Source organism: Alosa pseudoharengus, unplaced genomic scaffold (genome assembly GCF_046254945.1).
Source record: "Alosa pseudoharengus isolate Yale_2024_CS ecotype anadromous, Long Island Sound unplaced genomic scaffold, YU_APseudo_1.1 YU_APseudo_1.1_scf_6, whole genome shotgun sequence".
Taxonomy (NCBI): domain Eukaryota; kingdom Metazoa; phylum Chordata; class Actinopteri; order Clupeiformes; family Clupeidae; genus Alosa; species Alosa pseudoharengus.
Window position 1 is genome coordinate 34,193,790 of NW_027468848.1, and position 26,997 is coordinate 34,220,786.

Consider the following 26,997-nt stretch of genomic DNA (forward strand, 5'->3'; position numbering starts at 1 on the left):
ACTACTTAGTAAAGTGAAACTGTAAAATGATTTTAAACGGCAATATGTGGCTAGGCAGAACAGCCTGTTATGAAAAATGATTGCTGATTTCTTGTGAACTATTTGTTATTGACTTATTGTTGTCGACTTATTCTTCAGTTCTCCTCCAATGTATCACTGTGGTAAAAATATGAACCGATAAGATCCAAGCCCTCGGGAAAAAACGCAACGCGCCCAGAAAAGTTTGAGATGTATCGGAGACAGAAATAGACCGATGATTCATCAACACTGCAGTCAGCCCTTGCTTCAGCAGATGGCTGACACAGAGAGAGTTTACTCGTCTCCCCCGCTTCGCTTCATGGATGTTCTCTTCTGTTCCTCCTTTTGTTTATTATCATGAAGTACAGAGGGACGTGAGAGGGGGCTTGGAGTGTGTGTGTGTGAGAGGGGCTTGGAGTGTGTGTGTGTGTGTGTGTGGAGGGGTGTCACACTGTCACCACTCGTGTTATCGATGGGCTGTGGTAGTGCAGACTGTGGTAGGCAGTGCTTTGGTCATTTTACAATAATAACTTCCATTCCATAAGTCAATTTAGACATGTGCATTCATTGTAGCCTACTGCATGCTACATGAATTGTGACAAATAGTTCGCTACAATTAGTAAAAACGTTCACACTAAAAAGCACACGGTCTCCTCGCTGTGCTATTAGGTTTTATGTGTGTAGTGGGTGGAGTTGAAGCGCACTAACTTGACGTAATTGACCTGGGTTCCTAAGGCAACCTATCAAACATGCATTTCATCAAGAATATTTTGTCACAACCCCCGCTGTGCATGACCAGCACAGGCAAGTAGGCTATGAGAGAGAGAAAGAGCGCGCGCAAAGGGAGATTTGAGAGAGTCTGCGCAGAGTGAAAGAGGCGTCTTAGGAGACACGGAGGAGCTATGCCACTTTATGTTCTGACAACTCCATTCTGCGAAATGCTTTGACAGTGACAAGACTTAACGGAAGTGTCTGCATACCACTCTCATTAACCCTTTAGATCTGACGTGATTCAGCGGGTGCTGTAAGTATTCTGGCAAGTTGTATCTACATTTTGTGTCATTGTTCAGTCATTCTATGGAAATAATCAAGTGATGGGAGGAAACTATATTTAAGCGTAACTTTGTGATTTTTCTAATAGTTTCCCTATTACTTTTAGTCTAAATTCCTCTAGAAACAAACAAATTAACCATCTATTTTATCCATCCATCTGGTCTGGTCTGGCCTCATACCACATCAACAGTGATGTCCGTGGGGAAAAAATCAGCCTACCTTAGTGATGCTACGATATGGCGAGAAGTATCTGTTATCGATGGGTGATGTGGAAAGCTTGATCTGTTGTAGGCTAGCTGACAACGTTAGGATTTTGTGCACATAAGATACCCCATGAGGCCTTTCAATTTAATGGGCAATATCGTCTAATCCGGTGCACCCAAAACATCCTTCCTGTTTTCCTTAATTCACAATCACCCCAACGTGCCTTTGATATTGCAGCGTAGTGTATGTTTGTTTGTTTTTCATGTTGTTGTGCATGTGTTGCTTGGTGCTTCTCATTTTTGCATGTGTGTCTTTGTGTATTTGTTTGTGTTGTCTCTCCCAGCTGCTGTGTTAAGCCATAGGTGTTTGCTGACTTTGTCTTGGCATTTTGTTCAGAAGAAGGCAGTGACAACCCCCTTCAAGATGCATATGAATAGTTTATTAAACCAGTGGAGTAAGTAAGACACTTTTTGGATACCAACTTAAAGCTTGGGGACAAACTTTAAATTACTTTAAATTTGAACTCCTGTGATGAAATATATTGCCTTCTAGCACAATGTTGTAGCCTACTGACTTACAAACACTTTTTCTCTAAATTTCTGCTCTTCGACGAGCTTTAGCACTCTGTGATTGCCATTCACATAGAACTTTATCACGCTTTGCATATGTTTCGTTTTCATATGTGTTTCTACATCTGTTGCATTGACTAAGTTAGTGTGAAGATGAAATCACATTGTTTCATCACATTGTTCGCACCTTGTGGCAAGGGCTTTGTCTTCTGTCTGTGCGCTATTTCCTGTCTCAATTTCCTGTCTGCAAATGTGTGCTTGCCGTAATACAGGCTATGTGTACGATTGTAAGAGCTGGTGTTCCTCATCTCCCCCTCACATCTATTGCACGCTGATGATGATGATGATGATGATGATGCACCTTAGTGTCCATGTGTAATGATGCCCAGTCCAGTGATATTTTTATAGTGATACTGAGACCAGTTAGGTCAGCAGTCTTGCAGTGATAACCTTGATGAGAATTGTTGACTCAGAGAGTTTTCCTGTTATCACATCCTCTGTGTCTGGTAGGTGAGGGGGTGGGGAGGTGTAAGCGTAAGTGAAAGATGGGGTTGACATTTACATGACAACTAATAGGCACCTGACACCTCTGTAAATACATATCACAGAACTGCATGCATTTATAGCCTCCTCGCTCCAGTTTTTTGGTCATTTGTGACACTGGTTACAAAAAACTTAAACTGTTTACTGTTAGTCACTTTGGTTAAAAATGCGTCAGCCAAATGTAATGTAATGTAATGTAAAAAAAAATGTATCCACTCAAACTTCATTCAAATGTATCAACTCAAAATTCATTCAAATGCAGTGGAGTTGTTTTTGGTGCAGGTATGGCATTTGTTAGTTATGAGTGCCTAATTGCGCCTGCGAGTCTGCCATGTCCAAAAGCTGACACTTGATATTTCCTAATGAATGAAGGGTCTCAGTAGTAATTGGTCACTGAACTCTGGCGCACCCGCCTCCCTGTAGAGTGTAACTCAGAGGCCTGCGTCACTTGTAGCACCTACTTAAGGGAACCACAGTATTTGTACCACATTGTGGGAGCTGTTTATGTGTGCAGGGCCAGTGTAGCGGAGCACACGTGGTCATCGGTGTGGAAGTGCCTAATGACTCCCCTCGTCAGGGTTTTGTCAGGGACATAATCAGCAGATTGTTGATGAAGTTCACCCATCCTCCTCATACAAGCCGAGTGTGTGCAGGATCACACACACACGCAGACCGAACTTACTCATTTTAATTAGTTATGCATTTAGCTGACGATTTTACCCAAAGCGACTTACAAATACCAACTATAGGGGCCAGTCTCCCTGGAGCAACTAGAGGGGTTTAAGTGCCTTGCTCAAGGGCACGGCGGTGGCAGCCAGGAATCAAACCCATTACTTTTCTGGTGACTACTACACACTGGCCAAGTTCCTTAGCCACAACACTACCACATCCCTACCGATCTGTACTCAAACACACAACATCCTGACATCCTCTCAGATGTTGCACGTTTAGTTTGGCTCAGGCAGAAGGAGAGTGCTCCCGGTGAGAGAACCAGAGTGGCTTTGTCCTGACAGCAAGGGTGGTGCTTTCGTGGACAGTCAGGGAGATGTAGATCCTTTTTTCCGACAAGCACACCTCCCTTTCTGTGCTGAAGTGCAGCCAATGCCTCGCTCACTTCACTCCACGGATCTTCCCATTCTGAGTCAAGAACAACACGTTCTTCCCTTTTCCACTAAAACACTTTTATAATGTTTTTTCCAAAATATATTTATTCATTTAAAATACGCTTTCAATAAAATCGTGCCCCCCCCCCCACCTCCCTTTCCCTGCCCATGTTTTATTGACAATAAACTTACTCAGGACTTTGATCTGTGCAATGCTTGTAAATCAAGGAGAGCTTAATTAGATGTACTTCAATTTATATTGGCAATGTTAGGCTCATCATATGTGTTTAGGGAACATGTGGTATGCTTCAGTGTCTCTGTAGTTCCTGTTCTAGTCCAGTAAAACTTCACATCAGGATATATTGTTGGCAATAGCATACGTTAACATGTCAGGCAGGTGTTAGTTACTTAGATAGGCATAAGCTAACTACAAATACAACTATACTGGCGAGTGATTGATCATGGAAATTCAGTGCCAGATTATAAGCAGCATGAAATTATTCACATTCTTGCTAAATGGAAGATTGCCTATTGAAGTTGGTTAAAAAATGCTAAGTGCATCCTGGTCTTGGCTTTGATCTGATTTCTTTGATCTGAGTGGAGTCCGTATCTGCCTGTTTCTAACCTCACGCTCGGCCTTAACAAACGGTGGGTTGTTTAGAAAAGTCATTATGCTAGCGGAAAGCATTTAGCGCACAATTGAACCCTGATGAGTAAAGCTGTTTTCCCTGCCAGCACTTGCACCAACAAAACTGCTGCCAGACCTGGACCTTTCAGAATGACTGTCTCCACTGAAACGGGCAGGAATATACTAAAGAGGTTGTGTGCCGCAAAGATTGAGACAGGGTTATAGATTTATGTTTTTTTCATGACTGATTAATCTGTAGACCATTTAAAACTCAATTTAACTGCCATCAGCCTTGTCTAAAGTGAAGTAAATCACGACTGTTCTTTCTCATGGTTGAGTCCATTAACATCAGCAAGACATTGAAAAGAAACTTTAGATGAAGTGCTCTTGTCATGATCACTAGACCATACTCTAAGTAATGGACAACCCTCTCCTATGATATCTCACTTTCTCTCCTCTGTGGACCATCCATTGCATTCTCAATCAAAGCGGCACAGTGGCTCAAATGGATAATGTTACCAACCCACAAAGAGATCTAAGATTTCCTTCTGAATTATTCACCATATTCAAACCATTTCCTCTTTCTTTGCATGCTACCTCTGTAGATTAATGGCAAAACCATGTCCAGGGCATGATAAGTCTATTTTTGTCAAACTATCATAACTCCTCTCTTGGTCCTTTTTTAGGACTGTATGAATATGTTAGCACTCGAAATGCCTGAGGTTATATCATCTCCAGTTGCAATGATGGCGAAGGAACGTGGACGGTTCTTCTGGGAACTATCTGTGATACAAGACAGACGTGTTCCTGTGTTAGTGGCACTAAACTCAATTTGTGGCGCAGCCCCTGTGATTGAGGGTCTCAGACAGGTAGGCTCCATCCCTGATGCAGGCTATGTGCCCTGACACTTGGAGTCCTGATTGACTTAAAGCTCCACCACACAAACACCGTCATTCCCAGAACACGGACAATGTACACCTATGTACATTGCCTAGGGCCCAGGGCATAAAACTGGATCATAGAATTAAGCTAATAAGGCGCAGGATTTGAATTCAATTCTATACATACATACGTACATACACATAGAGTATGGTTACCCTGTCATACCCTGTCTCTCTCTGTCTAACCCTGCATGTCAGACCACCACTGGAAATGAACATCCTGGCATATGCCACACATTCTCTCTGTCCTGGGGCTTGTCTGACACATGGAAGCCAAGTCGTGTAGTAGGTCTTTCTTATTTGGATTGTTGACTTTGGGACTAGATTGGTCCTGGGGATCAAGCCTTTCGAGTTGCAAATCACACAGGCACTGTTTACAAGATGCCTCTCTCCACAGATTCCACACTGCCCACTGTTTTGGCCTGCCTGTGGAATCAGAGTGGGAGAGAATGTGAGGGGGAACACAGACGAACAGAGAGAGTGAGAGAAAGAGAGAGAGAAAGAGAGTGAGAGAAAGAGAGAGAGAGAAAGAGAATGTGAGGGGGAACACAGATTAACAGAGAGAGAGTGAGAGAGAGAGAGAATGTTGGCAATCCACTCCTCTGATCTGGGATTTTTGTGGAGTCAATCAACAACAGCACACTGATATTTGCGTTGTGATACTGAGTCAACACTGGCTCAGACCTCAAGGTCATTTTATGGGCACGATTAATCCATTAGGTGATTATCTAAGGACACGGAAGTGCAAATAAATGAGCTCGGCCTCGGGGCTGCAGATTACAGGAGGCGATCATAGAGTCACTGTATGAATGTGCTGCTGTGATGTAAGGTTGGGAACAGTCCACAGCTGCTCGAAAGTGCATGTCTCTTCAGGCAGTAGTCTAGTTTGTGTGGTACTACATTTAAAAAAGAAATAGTAAAAAACTCAATTTCCCAGGATGCCATGAAATTTGCATTGCACAAAGTTTCTATGAATGTCTAAAATGACAGAAAATAGAGTGCATATTTCTTTGAGAAAAATAAACTCTTTTATAGTACTCACAACCACTTCTCCATTTGGCCTGCTTATCTAATATGCCACACTATGCTTGACACGACCATTCATGTGCTGCTTGACCTGTGTGATTGCATTTTCGCTGACCATGCGTCATGTTCTGTTCATTATCTGGGGCCAAGCCAGTGGGTTGTCCGTACTACCCTTAAATTATGAGACTGAGTGGCCGCATTGAGTTTGCAGTGAGGACAGAGAACAGTGTGTGCTGTGTAAATGACCGAGGCCACTCGCATGTTCTGGTGATGTGTGTGTGTGTGTGTGTGTGTGTGTGTGTGTGTGTGTGTGTGTGTACACATCAGACAGAGACGTCAGAGGTGAAGGGACTGTCAGAGCCATGGCCTCAGGATGGGCCAGATTGATCTGCTATATTGCAGTGTAGTGGCACGACCCTGCTGCATCAGTGTTGAGTGTAGTTGCCCCGTGATGCAACACCAAGAACAGCCAAACTGAGAATTGCTGTGCTCTTGTTTGTTTCTATCTGTGCTGAACTGGTAGTCTAAATACCCTGGACGTGAGATCAAGTTGGTATAGCAGAATTTGCTGGCGGTATGTAGACATAAATCTTTACTATTTCCTATGTGGTGGTGAGGTGATCCTTGTATTATTGAAATCAGTATTTCTCTTCCCTCTCCCCTCTCCCCCTCTCTATCTCCCTCTCTCTCTCTCTCTCTCTCTCTTCAGCTCTTATGCATATTTACATGTTTTCTCGGCTGTGACATATGGAGTTCATGGGGCATATAGAGAGACAGAACTGAAAGAACAAAATTGATCAGAGTGGACAGTCACAACAAAGTAGTGATGAATTTATAACACAAGAGAGCATTGTTGGTTGTGAAATAGCAACTTGTGAAATGATTTTGGGTTTCTTCCCATCTTAGAGCATGTAGGGGCTGTTTCCCGTCAGATCATAACAAATCTGTGCCATTGATCAGATGGGAGCACACACATCTCTGGTGGGGTGTCTGCTGCTCCCAAACCAAAGTGTAGAATTAAGCAGCGTCAGGGATCCTGTGCCACAGGCTGTGGTCACTTGTCTCCACAGCCCGTCTCCAAATGAAGATCAATGAAGCCATTAGATTTCCTTTAAAGGGGAAGCACTCAGAAGTATTGCACTAATGCACAGAGCACTTAGCACTATGAGCACTGTGGAACAGACTCATTACAGCCCTTTCATGATCAGACTCACCGCATGGCCTTCCACTGTACGCCGATCAGTTGATTAGTTTAACTTGCACTTATTTTATCGTTAATTTGCAACACATATCAATGAATACATCAGTTTTTTTTGCTATACTGGTATTTACATTTACATCTTTTCATTCAGCACTTTTACCCAAAGTGACTTACAAAATGAGGAATGACATTCAAAGTTCAGTGCAGAGGAGACGTGTGGTAGAAGAAGACAGAGGCAGAGGAAGGATGAGAGGGAAGTGCATGGTAAGTGCGTGTGTTAGGTGATATTGGAGTTCCAGTGAAGTTGACATAGAGCATAGAGGAAGTGGACGAGGAGGAAGGCCAGGTGTTTTGCTCTCACACAGCTGCCCCTTCATGTGCGAACGTCACACGGACTTATCGTCCCTCCGACGATGCTGACTTCTCTCTGCTGGGACCATGTCAGTCCATCTGCCCTGCGAGACATCATCAGCATCAGCATTGACCGCAGTCTTCAACTCATCTCTCATCTCCCAAACATGCAGCTGTCCTCCATCTCTCTCTCACTCTCTCACTCTCTCTCTCTCTCTCACTCTCTCAGTCTCTCTTTGCTCTCTGTCTCTCTCTTTCTCTCTCTCTCTATTTCTCTCTCTCTTTCTCTCTCTTTGCTCTCTGTCTCTCTCTCTTTCTCTCTCTCTCTCTCTCCCTCTCTCTCTCTCTCTCTGAGGAACTGAGACTTTGTTCAGATCTTGTCTGCTTCCTGTGGGAGACCTGTTAAACTAAGGGGCCTTGACCACTAAAGTCTCACCCTGCTGTGAACCCTTGCTCTTTCCACAGATGAGTTGGCGCTGTGATGTGGCCTTATCTGCAGTGTGGGCATCAGAGTTGGGCTGGGCTCTGACAGGGTTTTAAGTAGAAAGCCTCCGAGGTGAAGGGTACGGTCAGGTTCTCTGTTAGCTGTGATAACAGGCCCTTGCGCTGACTATGACGTAAGAACTCAACCTTGGTTAAGGGGCTGTGAACAAATGCTAGTGGAATTGCTAGTGTTCGTTGCTTATGCATTAGATTCTCAGGAAAAATTTGATTTGCATGGAGATAACACTAAAATATAATGACGCAAGGAAACAAAAAAAAAAAGCAATGCACAAATGAATTATTTGTGCAACTCCCCTGCCAGCAGAATAATTAACTGCCATGAAGGTGTGAATACCGACTTCCTCTTTCATCCAAAGGCAAACAAAGCAGTGTCTAACCTGGCTCTAGCCACCAGCCTAGAAGACACCGGTGTTATTGTCGTCTCTTTTAAAGAGCATCAATGTAATGTCTAATGTCTACTGTGCACAGAGAGACAGGGCTATGGGGTAGACTGAGTATTGGTTTGCTGTAGTGTTAGAACAGGGGGAGACTATAAAGAAGTACACGGAAGAAGGCTGCGCTATAAGCATTTTCTCTGATTGGTTAGAATGGGGGGGGGGGGGGGTTGATGCTGGTGGTCTGAAAGTGTAGTGATTGTCTGGTTTTGCTGGGGAGAGAGAAGGAGAGAGAGAGTGGAAGACAAAGGCATCGTGTGTGTACTCTTTCTCCTCACGAGCGACGCCACGGGCATGAATCCCCCCTTGATCGACGAGGCCGAGCCAATTGTGTCAGCGTGTCAGTCTGTGCTTACCCCTGGTATCACACATTGGCCACTGACAGCAGACCCTGACCTAGAAACCCACAGTACCCCCCCCCCCCACCCCACACCCATCTGCACTCCAAACCAGTCTCCTCATGAAAAGTCGGAAGTCGGTGACAACTGACTTCCCACCAGAAGATGCTGAAATATACCTCAGTTGCTCAATTGTGGCACCTGTCATAATACTGGAACACTGCCGCTGCATGTAGTTCAGATGTGTTTTTTGTAGTCAGCACTCTGTAGCATGACTAATTACAAGTGCACAGGATCACACTAAACTGAGATGCAGTTTACAGGAAATTCCTGTGCTGCAAATGTGCTCTTATCTTGTGACCTGTGCCCTAGAAAAGATGTGCCCACTACCGATGAGGTGCATGCCAGCGCCCTGGTGTGGTCACTCACCACAGTCCCGGGTTCCTCTGGATGCCACGTCATGCACACGTCACATGTTTGACGTTTGATAGGATCTCTGTGATTTTGAGTGCCACTATCACAGCCTGATTAGGGTCTTTGGAAAAGGACCCCACAGTTGACACAGTAACCAAACATGCCTTGGGTGTGTGTCAGCATGACTCGAGCATTTGTCAGAGTTTTCTCGTGACACATGAGAACAAATCCTAAGTGTAACATGTAATGAAGCAAATGGTGGCAACTTTTATTTCTAGTTAGACTCCGATTATGTAGGGCCAATGACCTAAATTCCTAAACATCTCCTCACAATCCACTAGCTACCTGTCCCCTGAATACACTGTAAAAAACAGTCTCTGTTGACAGCCCAGGCTCCAAAAACAGCCTGGTGCAGCCTGGACCATGAAACATAACAAACGTTTCCATTCACCGACGAGATGCGCATTCAGGAGAGTTTCAGTTGCACAAGAGGGAGGGGTAGGGAGGGCAAGCTAGCTCTCTGTTTTGTTTGAATGTCAACAGAAGTCATGTTACCCAACAGCGCTTAGCGCTCCATTAAAAAAGACAAAACTGTGTAGTGACCGCACCCTTGTATTAACCGCAGTGCCCGATAGCCCAATTATTCAGAATCAGATCAGTGCTTTAATCAAAAAAGAAGGATAAAGAAGAGAAATGTATTCCCATGTACAGCCCTCCTCTGTGTATTAACATCATGGCGGAAGAAATGTAGAAAAATCAATTTATAAACCTCGGTTAATAGACAGGAAATTACTGTAATTGAAGATATCCTGTCTTGCTGTTAATTGGCACTGCATTACCTCAGTCGCCAGAGGAATTATGCACATAATTATGACCTTCTTGTGGCAGCAAATTGTGTTACTCTATAAAATTCTCCACTGTCATGTACTAGATATTAACATGAGACAGTGTAACCATGCAAACTGACACAGAATCTTCACCCCTTCCTTTGTGAAAATAATAAATTTCTGTTAAACCGTTTTACATATTCCAAAGTTCTCTGTACATAACATTGTGGGTTTCCACCCTTACTATTTTCTAGTTTAGAGCCTGTATAAACGATGTGGCCATGTAGGTAAACCAATGCGAACCATATTGACCTAATTAGAGTAAGTACGTTTCATTGGTTCAGAGGATCAGCAATGTCTTACATGATAGGCGAAAGAAAGACCTCTCTGTTTCTGAAGGTTACATATACCTAATATACATTGCCTAATTGAGATAAGAGAAAAAGGGCTTTAGAAAAGGGCTTTCGATAAATTGGTCACCCTTATTATAAGATCATGATAACACATGCACACAAACACTCATTCTCACACACACAACAGCAACTCTTCACAAAGGGCACATTTTACTTTCAAATGGCCTTCGCTCGGTGAGTGTCTTACCGCCGTGAGCGTGCTCCACGGACGTGTTTCATCAATAACTCTCCATTATAGTCGGAGGCTGGAGGCTGCTGTGCTTTACAGGCCTCGGCCTTTATTGAAGTTGACAAACAACACACTTGAGCGCCGCTGTCCAGTGCCTGCCCCCCCCCACACACACACACACACCCTCGCCACCGGCCCACATCACCCCTGTGTGAGCTGCCTGCTACGCTCTCGTTCGAGCGGCTCATTATTCAGCCTTTTGTTTCGCTCCTCTCTCGTTGCTCTTGTTGTCGTCGTCGTCGCTGTGGTGGGGCTCATTGAGCGCACATGAGATTGGAAATTGCACTTTTGTGTGTGTTCCCCTTTCATCCAGTCAAAGCGCCCACGTGGCCTACTCTGCTCTTTTCTCTTCACGAGAGATTTCCTGACCACTTTTGTTTTCAATAACTTTGCTATAAAACCACCATACAAACAACTAGAGCTTTTTGATCAGCTTATGTTTAGAAAGCAAAAAACACACACAGCTAATCGGTCAATATGGCGTTTTGTTATAGAAATGAGTGTTGATTTTTTTATATTTGTGTGTGTGTGTGTGTGTGTGTGTGTGTGTGTGTGTGTGCGTGCATGCGTACTTATGTGTTCTCATGGTCTCTCTGCAGCGGAGATCTCCAGGATGTGTGAAGTGGACGTGAGCTCTGAGCCCAGTAGCCCTGCTCTGTATGGGGAGTCATCTGACACCTACTACCAAGTGGACCGCTGGCAGAAGCTCCGCACCGCCGTCCGTAAGCTCGAGTTCTGGGAGAACTTCACCGCCGAGCTCATCGGAAGTGGCTTCTTCTCCAAAGTTTACAAGGTCCAGAATAAAAACATTCTTTTACTCTGTTACACCATAGTGTATCTAACTCATGACTTATGAAACATGAAGCCTTACCACATCCCTGCATATCCACACACATACACAACCACAGCTATGGAATACTCATGACATGTATCACTCACTTACACACTGACACACGAGAGAGAGAGAGGGGGTTGGAAGGGAGAGAGAGAGAGAGAGAGAGAGAGAGAGAGAGAGAGAAAGAGAAAGTGAGAGAGAAAGAGAGAGAGAGAAAGTGAGAGAAAGTTTAGGATCTCGGTCTAAGATGTGGTCAAATGATGATATGTTATTAATATTTTCTCAGCCCACCACAGTCATGTTGTGAGTTTATTTGGAAAACATTTCCATGATATTCTCTCTCAGGGTGAAGGTTTTGTGGGAAATGATGCCTCATGAGGCAAGCGACTCTTGTTCAGTCATGCTGGTTAATAAACTGAAAGAAGTATTGATGATGGTCCTTTTTCAAACCTAAACAAGAGTAACAAGCAGAGCATATCAAGAAATGTGTTCTTCTCGTTATGTGGTCCATAGCTATGAATACATTTGTGCAAATGAGTTTTCATATGGCCAACTCTGATCACCCCTGGACAATGCATGCATTGTGCTGGGCCCCTAATTAGGACATACCACTGGAGTTTTAGAGTTCAACCCTGACATGTGCGAGCGTGTGCGTGTGTGTGTGTGTGTGTGTGTGTGTGTGGGGGGGGGGGGGTGTTGCATAAACATTCAGGGAGAGAGAGAGAGGAGGGGGGGTCATATAAATCTTGTGATCATATAAATAGTTTATTTCTCTTTTTCTACCCGTGTAATTATCAATATGAAATGATTTGGAGGACCTCAACTTTTGAAATGGGAATTGCTGTTTTGTAGAGCAGCAGCTGATATATATGACTCCCCTCTTCTGCAGGTCATGCACAACACCACCCGTAAGGTGATGGTGGTGAAGATCTACAAGAATGACGTGGACCAGGACAGCATTGTGAGAGAGATCAGCCTGCTGCAGAAACTCTCCCACCCCAACATCGTCAGGTAGGCTGAGCTCCATCTCCCACCACCCAGCAGAGTTACATAGACTAAGAGGGAGGCAACACCGGTCACGTAACTGAAACATTCTGTTTGCAGCATCTGCTGCAACAGTTAGCTTCAACTATAATTCCGCTATATATTTATCTATTTATTTATTTATTATTTTTACTTCTTGTAGATGCAACCTTTGTAATGTCATTTTCTATTAAATATATTGTCTGTATTGTCTGTCTTGCCGTCTTGGCTATGTACTGTTTTAATGTCCTGTCTCCCTTGTACTCTTGGTGAAACCAAAGGAAATCTGTGGATAATAAAGTTTTCATATTCATATTTTCACATATTCATATTTTCATTGGAACTGCTTACCACAGACGTAATAGCCGTGCGTACCTTAAAAAAAATGGCAGCAGTCTTCTAAAACAATGTTTACACAGTGAACAGAGCGCTTCACTTGCGGACCTGGTGTAGTCTGGGCCTAAAGCTCTGCGAGGCGTTTAGTTGGTGTTTAGTTTTTTGTGTGAGGACTAGGGATGTAATGATTACCGGTATAATGATAAACCGCGATAAAAATGTTGACGATAATAATTACCGTTTTCATTTCAAACATCATGATTATCACGGTTGATTACCGTGGTGTGGAAACCGTGTGTTTAATCCTTCTTAGCTTCATCCGAGCCTGCTTTTGACATACAGTAGGCCTGGTACAATGAAACAAAACTGGACATTCAAATGTATGTCAAGCTTCTATTACACCAGTTCAATAGATTTATTTGTAGTTAGATTATGAACTCTTAGCCTTATGATTTGTTCAGCGATCAACATTAAAGGTTGTATTATATGTGTGGTGAACTGTTAACAATTACAGTTTAATTTTAGATTGGTAGACATAATGCCAAAATCTTTAATCCAACTAACCACCAAATCCCCCTTTCCCCAACCCTTAGGTATCTTGGGATCTGTGTCAAAGAAGATAAACTCTACCCAATTCTGGAGGTGAGTTTGCCTCCACCATTGTTTGCCTTCATAATCTACTTCACACAGTAAATGGTGCTTTTAAAATCCTCTCAGCCCAGAGCTTTTCTAATAGCACTGGAACGCTTTATCGGAGAGAGAGGCATGGTGCGGTCCAAGTTATTGTGTTCTTATTGTTTGTGAATTGCTATGAGAAACTACTGTGCTGACGCTATCTCTGCCATATGCGAGTGGGCGCTGTTTTGGTTAAGTGTTTGTATTCATGCTTGTGAGAGCATTTCAGGTGTAAGAGCACTCGTTGACGCGGTAGCTATGTGATCTCTGAGTCAGCACCGTGCGAGCTGCTCGTGTTGTTGTCATGGTTGAGAGATGCGTAGGCCACAAACGTTGCTGTCTCTTTTCAGTATGTGAGCGGAGGCTGTCTAGAGGAGCTGCTGGCCAGGAAGGACGTGCCGCTCTGCTGGAGAGAGAAGGTGGACCTAGCCTCGGACATCACCCGAGGCATGATCTACCTGCACTACAAGAACATCTACCACAGAGACCTCAACTCAAAAGTAAGGAAGAGGACATTTTGCTCTGCCATTTTACACTGTCTCAAGTTCAAGCATGTGTGTTCGTATGTGTGTGTGTGTGTGTGTGTGTGTGTGTGTGTGTGTGTGTGTGTGTGTTTGTGTGTTTGTGTGTGTGAGTGTGTGAGTGTGTGTGTGTGTGTGTGAGTGTGTGTGAAAGATAACTCTCGTATTTTTTTCCATAAAGAAAACGAATGTATCAAATAAATGATTGACTCTCCCAGAGTAGAATAGACACTTCATTACCAGCCATAAAGTGGGTGGGTGACTGGGTTGTACGCGGTTATGTGAATGCCGCACCCATCTTCCCAACAGGGACACAAGTGAGGAAAGCACTAGACATGTGAGAATGCTGGTTGCTAGGCTCCACATGAATGCTCTCCAAGCCTCCTGAAGCAGAGCTGAGAGGAGACCCAGCATAGTTGTAGCCCATTGTCATGTTGATGCACTCTATGTATCTCATGGGACTTATTGTTTCTCACCAGCATGCAGAAATACTGCATACAGACTTCTTATAGACATGGCTAGACTCTGCGTGGCTGCTTGCTGAAAACACAGACACAAGGACACATACACACACGCAGACACACATACGTAATAACAACAACAACAACAGCAACTGTCTGGTGCAGGCCATGGGAAGTGTTCATTCATGGTCTGGGAGGGGGAAGTTGTAGTTGTCACAGAGGCCTCCGTTCCTCAACACAGCCCCCCCACCCCCCCCCCTCCATCACTGCCACAATAGGCTGAAAGGAAACCTAATGACGCCACTAACGTCCTGCCCGTTGACATTTTCACCGGCAACTGGTTAGCAGACAGCTGATTTGTCTGTGAAATAAATGATGATGTGCTTTCCACAGAAGAACACACTCTTGCGCAATTACAAACAGGTTTTCCATCAACTGATTGCGCTGTCTGAAAAAAATAAATAAAACAACTCTCTCTTATTTTGCCCGACGGGAGATGAAGTGACTGACTCTGGCCTGGACATTAACGCCAGAGAAGATAAATGTCAAGCTCCGTTCCCAGTCACAATGGAGCCTTAACTTTGCATGCAAATACACCATGGCATACCCTATTGGTGTGGTGTGCGCCAACTGCATATAAATGAAGTGAACCTAAGTGAAGTGCATGTGGTGGATTAGCAAAGCATATGTATGTAATTAGGACAGCAATTTCCCATGAACCAGACCTATTGTGCCAGCCGATAGGGCCATTTCCCATGGTTCCAAAACAGTTTGGATCGTATGGTTCATTTATACAAAGGAACTGCCAATTCCAACTCACACCAGAAACCATTTGAAATACTGGATTTAGAGAAATCTTTTTCTAAATATGCCATTCGGACTAAGTAACGGCCAAATGTGGTAGTTGCAACTCTAGCACGGTAGTGTAACCTATAGTTTGTTTTGTTGGACCACTTGTTGATAGTCCACTTACAGTGACGGCTCACTTGGTTCGGTGCGCATATAGAGATCCAGTCCCACTTAATTCCCATATCCTAGTTTCATCCCGGACCCTTCCAGGAACTCCTGCCGTGCTCTGGCGCTCCGTTTGGGCCTTTGTGCTAAATTTAGTGGTTGGGGCCGAGAGGCTGGAGCGTTCCCAAGACGCCGGGACTCTGTAATCAAAGGCTCCTGCATGGAAAAAGCCGGGCGGCGGGGCGGGAGCCGCTTGCGGTGTGGCATGGCGGTGCCCAGCGCTCGGGGTCTAATGCGATCCAGATGCAGGGCGACGGGCCGAACCGGCAGAGCCGAGGCTGCAGCCATCAGCACTTTTGGTTCCCGGAGTGTGGCCGTCGCCTTATGTAACAGGCCACGTGACTGTCTGCATACCTGCACGCTTTTATGTCAAGGTTTACGATTGTGTCACAGACGTGTACAGGCTGTATAAAGTTTCAAAGCTCAGTCTGCAGATGACTGAGCACAATGCAGCCTCTATAATGTGCTTTGTCATGCTATCTATCTACATTGGCCTGGGCAAAGATTCAATTATTCAGAGCATAAGAGGCAGCGATGATAGAAGGCCTCATTACAACCCGCTGTTGAAAAAAAACATCCAGCAGTCAATCTGTATAAATGAATGATGACTTCATAATGTTAGTTAGTTTGTAAACCAGGCAGCATTGTGTTACTTAAAATGCTTTGGAATTCAAGTGTTACAGTTCTGTCTGTTGCAATGTCCATTGTTCTCTATATGTATTGTTGTTTTTATCTCAAGCAGTAAATATTAATGATTGTATTTTCATCGGTACAACAGTAATGAGCCTCTTAAAAGTAGGGTAAGCGATGCCAAGCAATTTCTAATGCGTAACACTTTTAGTTACATTCAGTGAATATCTCCTCCCAAACGAGTAGCTCTCCATTCTCTGAGAACACTGTACAAAAAACACTCTTACACAGTCCTGCCTCCGCATACTGGAAAGAAACAAAGTGGGGGCAGCCTGTCCTCCAAAACAATAACAAAATACTGTGTAAAGTTTCTCTGGGAGCACTGAAGGGAGGTGTTTTGTTTGGTCTTTAGTTCAAATATAATGTAAGCTGCTATGAAACACAAACATAAGCATAAACAAACACATCATCCAGCTTAGCTTCCCCTTCCTTTAAGAAAAACTCGTTCCTTTTCTTGTTCACTTCTTCTAATTTACCTCCTAACATTCTATAGCTATAGCTGCATATTTTCTTGACTGACTTTTTTTGTTTGGAATGGATTTACACTTTCATTAATTACTTTAAGGTTAAACAACATCAGAATGGGTCCTGGGAACATTTTCTCAGCTATGTTTGTCCATCACTTGTGCAAGTGCCTCATAAAGTCCTTAGAGTTGCTACCCAAACTAAGTCATGCCTAAAAATATCCTGAAAGCAGACTTGGTCAGACTTGTCCTAGTGTTGGGTTGCACTGCCCTCTACTGGCAGACATGTAACAGTACATGTGAATGCATTATCTCACAGGATAGGTGGGGCTCCTGTTATAGTAAAAGAAATAAAGAAAACTGCTGAGAGGAAATTATAGTCAATACAAGGAAATCCTGAAAGTGCCATGGCACTTAAAAACATTAATGTTAATGTTGTCAACTGTGGTTGTTCAACTGTCCTGTAAAGTGACCATTGACTCATTTTCCATGGATTTTTTTTATTTTTCTGTTTTGTTATTGTTTACAGAACTGCCTTATCCGAGTGACAGCGCGAGGCAGGGAGGCCTTGGTTACAGACTTTGGCCTGGCCAGGGAAGTGGTGGAACTTCCTGCCAAGGACAGGAAGTTGTCATTGGTGGGCTCTGCCTTCTGGATGGCGCCCGAGATGTTGCGTGGGGAACCATATGACCGCAAGGTGTGTGACACAGCAAAGAATGCTACCAGTACCACCTCAACCAGTGGCACAAGATGCATGATCATAGTTGGGTGTCAATAAAAAAATCAATATTAAATTAGAACTTTGTTAATAATCATTATAATCTAGAGAGCTAATAATAACTTATAGTCATAGAAGTCATAGAACAGGGTATTCCATATTGGTTTGTTAGTGTTTTGTTTATCTATCCATGGAGGCTCTAGCTAAAGCGGTGTGTGCGATGTTGTTGCCAGGTGGACGTGTTCTCCTTTGGGATTGTGCTGTGTGAGATCCTGGCAAGAATCCCAGCGGACCCAGAAATCCTTCCCAGAACACAAGTATTAGATTTGCTCCCTGCACCTGACTCACAAACAATCATGCGCATGCAATCAAATGCCTGGAGGTGCATACACACACACACACACACACACACATAGAGGGAAAGAGAGACAGAGTGAATATTCATCCCTCAAAACACACTCACACACTGCTGTCCACACCCACTGTGTTATACAAGTGATGCTGTCTTTTTGTAATTCAATTTTTCTATGGATTATGGCAGTTTGCACTTTGCTGTCACCAGTTGATACCTAATGTACCCCATCTCTCTCTTTATTTGTGTGTGTGTGTTTGTGTGTGTGTTAGGATTATGGCCTGGACATATCAGCGTTCAGGAAGCTGGCGAGCGGATGCCCCCAGCGTGTTCTGGAGCTGGCTGCCAGCTGTTGTCTGGTGAGTGGCGGAGAGAGCCAGAGCCAGAGCTGCAGACCAGGAAACACCATTTCATAACATGCACACAGCTTAATGGGTGGAACTTTTTAGATCAGATGTCACAAAATCCTTTCCCTTGATCTCCCGAATTTCATTCATTTATTTATTTATTAATTTATTTGTTGATTCACTGACCTAAAATCCAGGCTAGGTGCATCTGTAAATGCTTTTCCATTGATAACTAAATGCATTACCAAATTTAGAAGTGGAGTCAAATCTAATAAGTGCAGTCAAATGAGTGTGTGTAGTGTATAGGAAGCTGGAACAGCAGCATGACCTCTGCACATCTACTCCAAACACAAACAGACTCTTATACAAACTTTTTCCATTGTCCACCTTTCCACCCTCAGCTGGAGTCTTTCCGGCGGCCGTCGTTTACAGAGGTCCTGGACGAGTTAGGGGAGATCGCGGAGACTCTGGAGCCCCCTCACGAGCTGACCACAGGCTGAAGGGGTGCCAGAGGTGGCATCCACCCCTTCAGATGGACTGTAGTGACCTCAGATGCTGTTATGTTACCCTCTAGACACAAGCACCACGTAGAGGACGAGCTGCACCACATAAGGAGGCAGTCACACGAGGCTGGTGTTGACGATCCACCAGAGGGACTGAAGAGCTGGTGGACCTGCCCTACACCTCACAGTCACTAACTGTTGTTGGGATACGGTCAACAGCACCCCCTAGAGGTAGTTATCTGAAGTCAGCATGAAGAGAGAAGTGAATGGTGAGAGCAAAACTTGGAGCAGAGACTGTATGATGCTTACTTCTCTTTCGTATTGCTTGTGTAAACTTACACTGGTGAAGAACATCTTTTTTCTGTATATTTAGTTTCAATCTTTTTTATTGTTGTGATTAACCACAGAATAACATATAAATAGATATGAAAAGATGACTACACTTTCACCTTTGGATCACCTATCGATCCTTGTAATTACGGGTCTTGAAAAATTCATCCTGTAACAAGGCGCGAGTGCATTGAAGTGTGTGTGGTATTCAGTGAGTGGGTCTGTGTCCAAGTGTGTTTGTGGATGTGTGTGTCTGTGCACCTGTGTGAGTGTGTACATCAGTGTTTTGATATGATAAATTATATCTGAATATTATATTTATTTTAAAAGAAGATTTCTTCATGACCACAATGTTACAGCTTTATTTGAAGGACTTGTTTTTATCAGGACTGATGTAAAAAACAGACATGTAGAGAAACTCCATAGTCACGCCATGTATATTGATTTGTTTAGAATAGTCAGGAATGTACGTGTTTTGATGATTTGGTGATATTCATGTCCACTCTTAAAGCACATACAGTAGACATTTATTTTTCAAACCAGACTGTAGGCGAACATGTTATGTCAGATTCAATTCACTTTACAAAATTGGCACGAGCACACACACACACACACACACACACACACACACACACACATGATACATACATGTGTACATCCTCTGTACAACAATATTCCTACACCATACATGAGTAGATGGGTTGCTCCAGCCATCTTATTCCGTCCTGTTTAGATAGTCCTCTGACAGTTGTGCCTTTTTAATATGTAAACACCAGCACACTCCACTCTCAGCACTGTGTAAGTCACTGGGTAAGGGTCAGTTACAAGACTGGTCATTATCCTGTTCTAATATCATATTACAGTGTTGATGCATATACCATACACTATTTGAGACTGAACTGACTGTAAGGATGAGATCATTTGTGAACATTATTTAATTGAAATGTAAGTCCAATGGAGTTAGTCTAATATTTGTTACATGCCAGGTTGTTCTGTGCAAATTTCATACTGTTACATTTGGTACTACTGGTGCTCATTATACATACTGTGTAGACATCTGCCTTACTCTTTAAAAAACATACCAGAATTGCTTTGCGTTTGGCAGTGTGTACATAGCCCACAGTTGTTTATTAAACACTCCACAAGGGAATTAATAAAATCAGCTCAAACCGTTGACTTATTTTACCTCTGCTAAACGCCCTTCTTCTGAAAAGAATTAATCAATATTTCACAAGACCAGAGGCTTTACAAGTTCTCTTTCAGTCAAATTCACAGAGGTTATATTCATAAACCTACATTTTCTGGACTTTGAAAGTAGTACTACTTATGAGATAAGTCCTTATCTTGTAGTTCTAATAATCTGCTTGTCTTGAAAGAGCTGGTGAGCATTTAGGTTTTTAAAGCAATCTGCTTTGCAGTTTCTAGTTATGTTGTTTAAAAATTATTTAGTATAGATTGACACGTCACAATACACATCTTCACCTGTGTCTTACTAATTATGTTTATACTTCAAAACACTTGTGTATTTTAGATGTTTCTTTTGTTTATTTAAGGTTTGTTTAGTCTTTAGTTATCTGTGACTGTGGTTTTTATATGTAAGTAAACATTGTATTAAAGTATCTATTTGAATACACCTGTTGTTATTTACAAACAATTTTCAACCTCTCAGACTCTAAATGACAAACAGACCACACATAACTCAACAACTACCCAACAAATCATAAATCATCACATCATACTTGGAGCTGTCAAAAGATCCCATTACATACATCACTCATTAACAAAGTAAGCTCCTTATCTGCCACTGTTTGTGCGATGCTTTGCCCTGACACAGGCTCCAGCTGTGGCATGGCGTCTAAGCACCGTTTGTGTGGTGATTGATGTGAAGGTACAGGCTTTAGAGGCTAGCACATCTGTCTTCATTAGCCACGTCGCGCTTTCATTTCTGGTTACCTGGCAACTTTCGGTGTTTGGCGTGCTCTCCTCCCTCATGGTAGGCTAATCGCGTTTGCTGAGGGGCCTCGTTGTCTTTGAAGCCGCTGCTGCTGGGCCACTCCAGGCTAGAGCAGACTCCCAGTTGTGAAGGATGCGATGCGCTTATTAACCAAAGGCCCTGCGTCGAATCATTTCCATTAAACTGACGGAACAATGCGGTGTGTTATATAAACTGATTAGTAGGTGTTGGTGAACCTCACTCTGAACCTTTAATGAATGCCCGTAGTTGTTATGACAAGTTTTTTTTTCATTGCCCACTGTAAAATACTAAATGTAGGCTACAAGGTTTTCTTTTATTTGGGGCTTATGACACTGCTTAAATAGATCCATAAAGTATGATATTAACTGCATGTAAAAAGTTAATATACACCCTGAGGCCATTGTGTGTTGAAGTGAAAGGTGTGTATTAAGTATTGAGTGTTATGGAGTCTTTGATGTCTTTGCACCTCTCCACGAGAGACAGATGCTCTGTCAGAGCTGTTTATCTGTGGAGATGGATGGTCGCATCTCTCTCTCTCTCTCTCTCTCTCTCTCTCTCTCTCTCTCTCTCTCTCTTTGTCTCTGTCTGAGAGGGCAATGTGAAAGGTCTAAACAGATGGTGAAAAATTTAGCAGGTCTATTTAGTGAGTGTTTACACAATCCTGTCTGCACCCATAATAAAAGTGATAAACAGAATCTAATGAATTATTCAGGAAAGACTACTTTCCTTCACAGGGTTTTGTCTGACATCATTCCCCCCCCCCCCCCATCACAGCTGGTTTTAGATGAAGGCTTTTATTAAGCAATGCTCTTAGCTTTTGATTCATGATATTTTAATTATGAACCTTTGTTGTGTTAAAACCACTGACAAAGAGAGAGGTGTATATGAGAGATGTGTGGCGTCTCTTTTTTGTGTTTTACATTGTAATTATGTTGTGTTCATGAACTTGTTTGGCAGCAGGTTGTTAATGTTGCTGCACAGGTAACAGCTTGATAGGCAGTGGTGAGGTTCCTCTCCCCTGCTGTGGTTTCTGATTGACAGCTCCTGCAAAAGCCCAAACTGAGCTTTGTGCTGTTGTGCTACATCATGTTGAACTATGATTGCACTCAGTCTCCTACTATGCACAATCAGCACCCAGAGGCTTTCTATGAACAAAGGCTTTCTGTACCCAGTGGTGACCTGCCAAGTCATCAGTCTGAGCAGATGAAGTTCAGTCAGTCACGGTCATATGTCTGTCACCAGCATCCCACTCAGATGTTATAGAATATTGAATCCACAGCATGAGATCCTAATTATAATATTTGTATATTGACTGATGCATACATCCCATGTGGCCTTCACCACAATAGTACAGTGTCCAGTAGATGTCACTGTTTTTTAATACTTCAAGGTTCAGAGGGATATTTGATTATAATAATTTTTGCCAAATACAAATGCAAATGTGGTAGGTCTATATTACCTGCCAAAGTACAGAGATATATTTTTATTTTGCATGTTACCTGTTACTAGCCTGGCCCCTCCCACCTAGTATCTCCATTCATTTGCATCTCACTGAGACACTAGTCTGGCCTCTCTCCATTTATCAGTGTTTCCAACAACCCAATAAAAGGGCGATGAGAGGGGATGACGTTAAAAAATCAGCGACATGTGGGGATGACATTCATTTTGATGTGGCAGTGGTGAATGGTGGTAGCAACTAACCATTTACAAAGTATTATTATATGGTTTGTTATCTATTTACTATAATAGATAACATTAGTAAATTACTTACAAGAGTAGTTTTAAGTCACTTACAAACATATTGCAAATGTTTTATTGACTATTTACAAGGTATGACAGTCTATACGGTAGATATAAATTACAAACCTTCGGTTGAGAGCAAAATTACATTAATTTGTGGAGTTTTGAGCAAGACCGATGTTTGCATTAGCAATGAAATGGTCTACAATGGAAGTCTGTAGGGCAAGCTAGCATGTCAAAAAACAAACACTATGTTATACCTTTGACAATGCTCAAAATATTTTTAGACTTCTGTGGTAGTGTGGTGAATGTCCCTACAGACCAACCAAGGAGAGGTTATAACAAGACCTGCTTCTAAAGGAAGGGAATATTCTTACTTCGTGTTCCATAGTGTCAAATCAGTGGGCGTGGAAGATTTCCTTCCTCCAGTATCAGGTGTTGTTATAACCTCTCTGTACACTTTCCAAATGTACAATTCGTTGGTTTGTAGATTGGGGGCTGCAAAGGTTAGTCGAAGTAGGAAATAAATCCCCGATCAATGCGATTACATAGGCTGGACCAGGGGGTCAAGAGCGTGCAGATTAGCTTCGGCATGTTAGCATACGCCATTTTCAAGTATGGCGCTGCATGGAGCATTTGGAACCAGCTCCTTGCACGAAAGTCCGTAGCTATTGGGCACGAGATCTCATGCACGTACATGTTGGTGGGCGGCTACCTATCCGGCGGCTCCAGCCAAACGTTATTCAGTGCGTATTTCTTGTAGCCTGACAAGCCAGACTCACATCAAGATGTAGGGTCTGGGAACTTACCATAGGCACTGCTCAATCCGAGGGGCGGGATAAACAGTTGTCTTTCAAATTTCCTTTGCACAATAGGATAGCGCTACAACTCATGAGTCCCATGCATTTTCCCACCAGCGGAGCTTAACTCGAGTCGCGATTCAAAGACCGCTGTTCGCCAGCAGCAGCATCCATCTTCTTTGTTTTGAAGTAGCAGGAAATTCACGCAGAACCGTCGCCGGCTCTATACACGATGTGATTGGCCTGATAGAAGTTTCCTTTTTCCAGCTCGCAAGTCCACCTTTCTTTTCCTGTCTATGAAGTCAACGGAGTGGTTGCTAGACTACCCTGGCTGCAAATTACATTTGCTCCTGCTAGGGTGCGTCTAGATTTCTAGGCTATATTTCTTGAGGAGCCTATGAAAAGATGTGTATATTGTGGTTATTTATGCATCATATGACAAATAAAGAAAAAGCTATTGATCTTGTTTCGTTGTTGTTCGTTCTGAACAAAAATAGCCTAAATATGATTAAAGACAAAAACACACCAGGGACATAAAGCCCTTGTCTCGTTAACTTATACACCATGGGTCTCCAACACGTTGCTCTCAAGCTACCCATCACTAGCTGCCCCCTTTTGAGCTTGCCAGAGGCTGAAGCAGTAGGCTACTACATGTAAACACAATTGTTGCCGCGAGGTAGCCTGGGTGCCATTCCGAACTTAGTCCCGCCCACAACATTTAAGGTCGGGAAGTTCGGTCTGGCATTGCTCCATTGTGGAGCAAGTATGCTCGCCTTAGATCAGGCGGACCAATCAAATCAGGCTTTACGATGATGGACAGGTGAGCAACAGCGCCTGGTCTATCACGTCATCTGAGATTAGGCTTATATTTGAAACAATAATGCTGTGGCTAGAAGGATACATGGCTTTTAAGACCCCATATGGAAAATGCATATTATTTAATGAGGTTTTATTACAGAAAACGATTATTTCTGAAAACTTTGGCCAAAGCTGACATGTGGGAAAACTCGTGGTTTCACTTTCATCAAGGGAAAACAGCGCTGTTTCATTGCGACATGTTCCCTCGTTCGTTTGAAATCTCTGATTGACATAGGCTATCAGTTTTTTTCCTAATAGCCTACCCTACTACGTATCTCTTAGATTTCGAGTGTTGTAGGCTAGGAGTTGACGGCACTAACTTTTACAAAAGACCAGAAAACAATGTTCAGGCATTTGTGAAGAAGAAGGATGGTTCGTGTGTTTTCTTCCTACACCTCACGGTAAGCTATTTCGTTGCTCTGATTGGTTAGGTCTATCCAATTCAGTGTAGAGGCATTGCCCCCCTGTATCGGTTGAAACACGCCCCATAATCATGTCCCAATGGAGCAGTATCAGACTCATATTCTGACTAGAATTGAGTATGACTACGTCAGGCTAGCCGCGAGGCATTCCAACCTACGAATTGTATAAAAAGTAAACCATGCATAATTAAAAATAACTCAATTTAGGCTACTTGGCTACGCAATAAGGTTTCTATTAGAGCCCAGCGCACGTTCAGAAACCAAAGTATTTCCCGACACCACATTTTAAATGAGTTGGAGACGTGATTGTCAGGCTCAGGCTGGCCGTTCTGTGCATGTATGTATCTTCCATTTTTGAAACCGGATGGCTATTGAGGGCTCTGGCTCCAGTCATTATTGTGGCTACTGGCTATTATTGGCTTGATTTGGTCATGGGCCAGCGCTACAATATGTTTAGAGCACCTGCTACTGGATGAGATGGCAAACAATAGAATAAAAAACAAGGTAATCATAGACTGTAAAACTGCGCTACACAAGGCACTAAAAACCGAATAGTTTATTTCTAGTTCGACTACGGATATTTCACGTCATGTTCGAATCAATATTCGAATATCAAATAAAAAGTGACAGCCCTATAGACAAGTCTTGCAGCAGCAGGACGGCAGGCAGATTTGTTAGAGCCGCTGCTAACCAATGAAATGAAGGGCGACTCCACTCGGACTCCACGTGCGTTCCCGAGCAACTTTTTCTTCTTCTTGTTACGTGGCAAGCAAGGTATGTGCATTATCGCCACCCTCTGAACTGGAGGACTACTCTTTTTTTACAGAATATCCAATAAAAATCGACGTTGGTCCATGCGTCATATCCAGCTTTAGAACTTGGCGCATGGTCAGAGCCTACTGGCGCTGGATCCGAACCCCAGTGTTCAATATGGCGTTGGCCGGATTTACTAGCCTAGCCTCCGCCATTCATTTGTATAGAGGGCGGGACTTAGTCACTGTCTCCAGTTATATATAATACCTCCATGGGCTGGACCAATGATTTCAAAGTTAACACAAAGTCTACGGATACGCCCATTACCGTGCTAGGGTTGGAAACATTTACGCTACGCCCCATTGCACATATGTGTCAGTCAAAGCTTGCCGGTAGGTTCCCGAAGCCCGGGGCTTGGGAGATTGACAGGTCAACACCAAACAACGCTGTTAACTAGCAGTGGAGGGCAGTTAGCTAGCTAACTTGCTAACATTAAATAGTTACTCACACAGCATTTCAGATGTGTTTTGTGGATACAATTCCAGCTTTTTTAGAATATACAGTGTCTATTTCTCGCTAAATTTCACAAAATCCAACCATAAAAAAGCCAAGCAAATGCTTTTTATCTGTATTTATATTCAGCTACTAAACTCCATGTTGGTTTATTAAACCTATCCTTTGCTCATTAGCATTACCACAATTTGATTGGCTGGTGCTTGCGCTACTGCTTGAAAAGTTGAAAATTTCTCAACTTTTGACTCGAGCAACATAAGTAAAGCGATGCCACACTCCCACAATTCAGTTCAGCAAAGCCTGACGCCAGCCCATGAAAAGTGAATGAAGAGCATCAATGTCGAAGCCTCCACCGCGTACGTGTGATCCCGCCATTACCAGTGAAGAGATACCCTCTCTTCACGAAATGAGTGAGTCTGGTGTAACTGTGTCATACACAATAGTGAACTTAGTCAACAAAGTTATTCAAAAATTCACATGAATGACTTGCCAAGCTCTGGCATCAAACTAATGTCTTGTGATGTTTATTTCACTGTAGACATTTCACTTCCAATAACTTACTCAGATTAGACACCATACATCTTTTTATAAATAATATTTCCCCCATAAATCCACTGGCAGTCCAGGTTATATGTTGTTGAAGTTGCCTATTCATCTTCACTTCCAAGGAGACTTTGTGCACATCCCAGGTGCTGAACAAAAAGAGTCAAGTTTTTTAGAAAAAAGTTTGCACACTCCTTGGTATTCTTTTCTTGAGTTTATTGTCTCATTTGGCACATAACTTTGTACAATAACACAAGCAGATGTCTAAAGATACAATCATCTACAATAAATAGAGTTCATCATGTAAAATTCAGTACTCAATGCAAAT

The 26,997-nt window shown here is 43.0% G+C and overlaps 1 protein-coding gene across 2 annotated transcripts; it reads left to right on the plus strand.

The window, feature by feature from the left end:
• The first annotated feature begins 745 nt into the window (after window positions 1-745).
• Window positions 746-20,681, plus strand: LOC143106094 (dual specificity testis-specific protein kinase 1). 2 transcript variants are annotated; one of them, XM_076270272.1, is made up of 10 exons: window positions 746-1,042; window positions 1,619-1,729; window positions 11,396-11,589; window positions 12,521-12,642; window positions 13,584-13,632; window positions 14,016-14,165; window positions 17,345-17,512; window positions 17,767-17,850; window positions 18,158-18,244; window positions 18,634-20,681. In XM_076270272.1, exons 2-10 carry the CDS (start codon window positions 1,699-1,701, stop codon window positions 18,730-18,732), a joined length of 984 nt encoding a protein of 327 aa, XP_076126387.1. In that variant the 5' UTR covers window positions 746-1,042; window positions 1,619-1,698; the 3' UTR covers window positions 18,733-20,681. The 2 variants fall into 2 exon arrangements, with proteins under 2 accessions (XP_076126387.1, XP_076126388.1); XM_076270273.1 differs by lacking the exon at window positions 1,619-1,729 and having other exon boundaries at window positions 749-1,042.
• Window positions 20,682-26,997: the final 6,316 nt, after the last annotated feature.

What these genes read in the sequence shown, in the direction of transcription:
- LOC143106094 (XM_076270272.1), top strand. Translation starts at nt 1,699, where the DNA reads ATGCATATGAATAGTTTATTAAACCAGTGGA. An exon ending in TAGTTTATTAAACCAGTGGA is followed by an intron (nt 1,730 to 11,395) that starts GTAAGTAAGACA and finishes GTCTCTCTGCAG; the next exon opens with CGGAGATCTCCAGGATGTGT. An exon ending in GGGAACCATATGACCGCAAG is followed by an intron (nt 17,513 to 17,766) that starts GTGTGTGACACA and finishes TGTTGTTGCCAG; the next exon opens with GTGGACGTGTTCTCCTTTGG.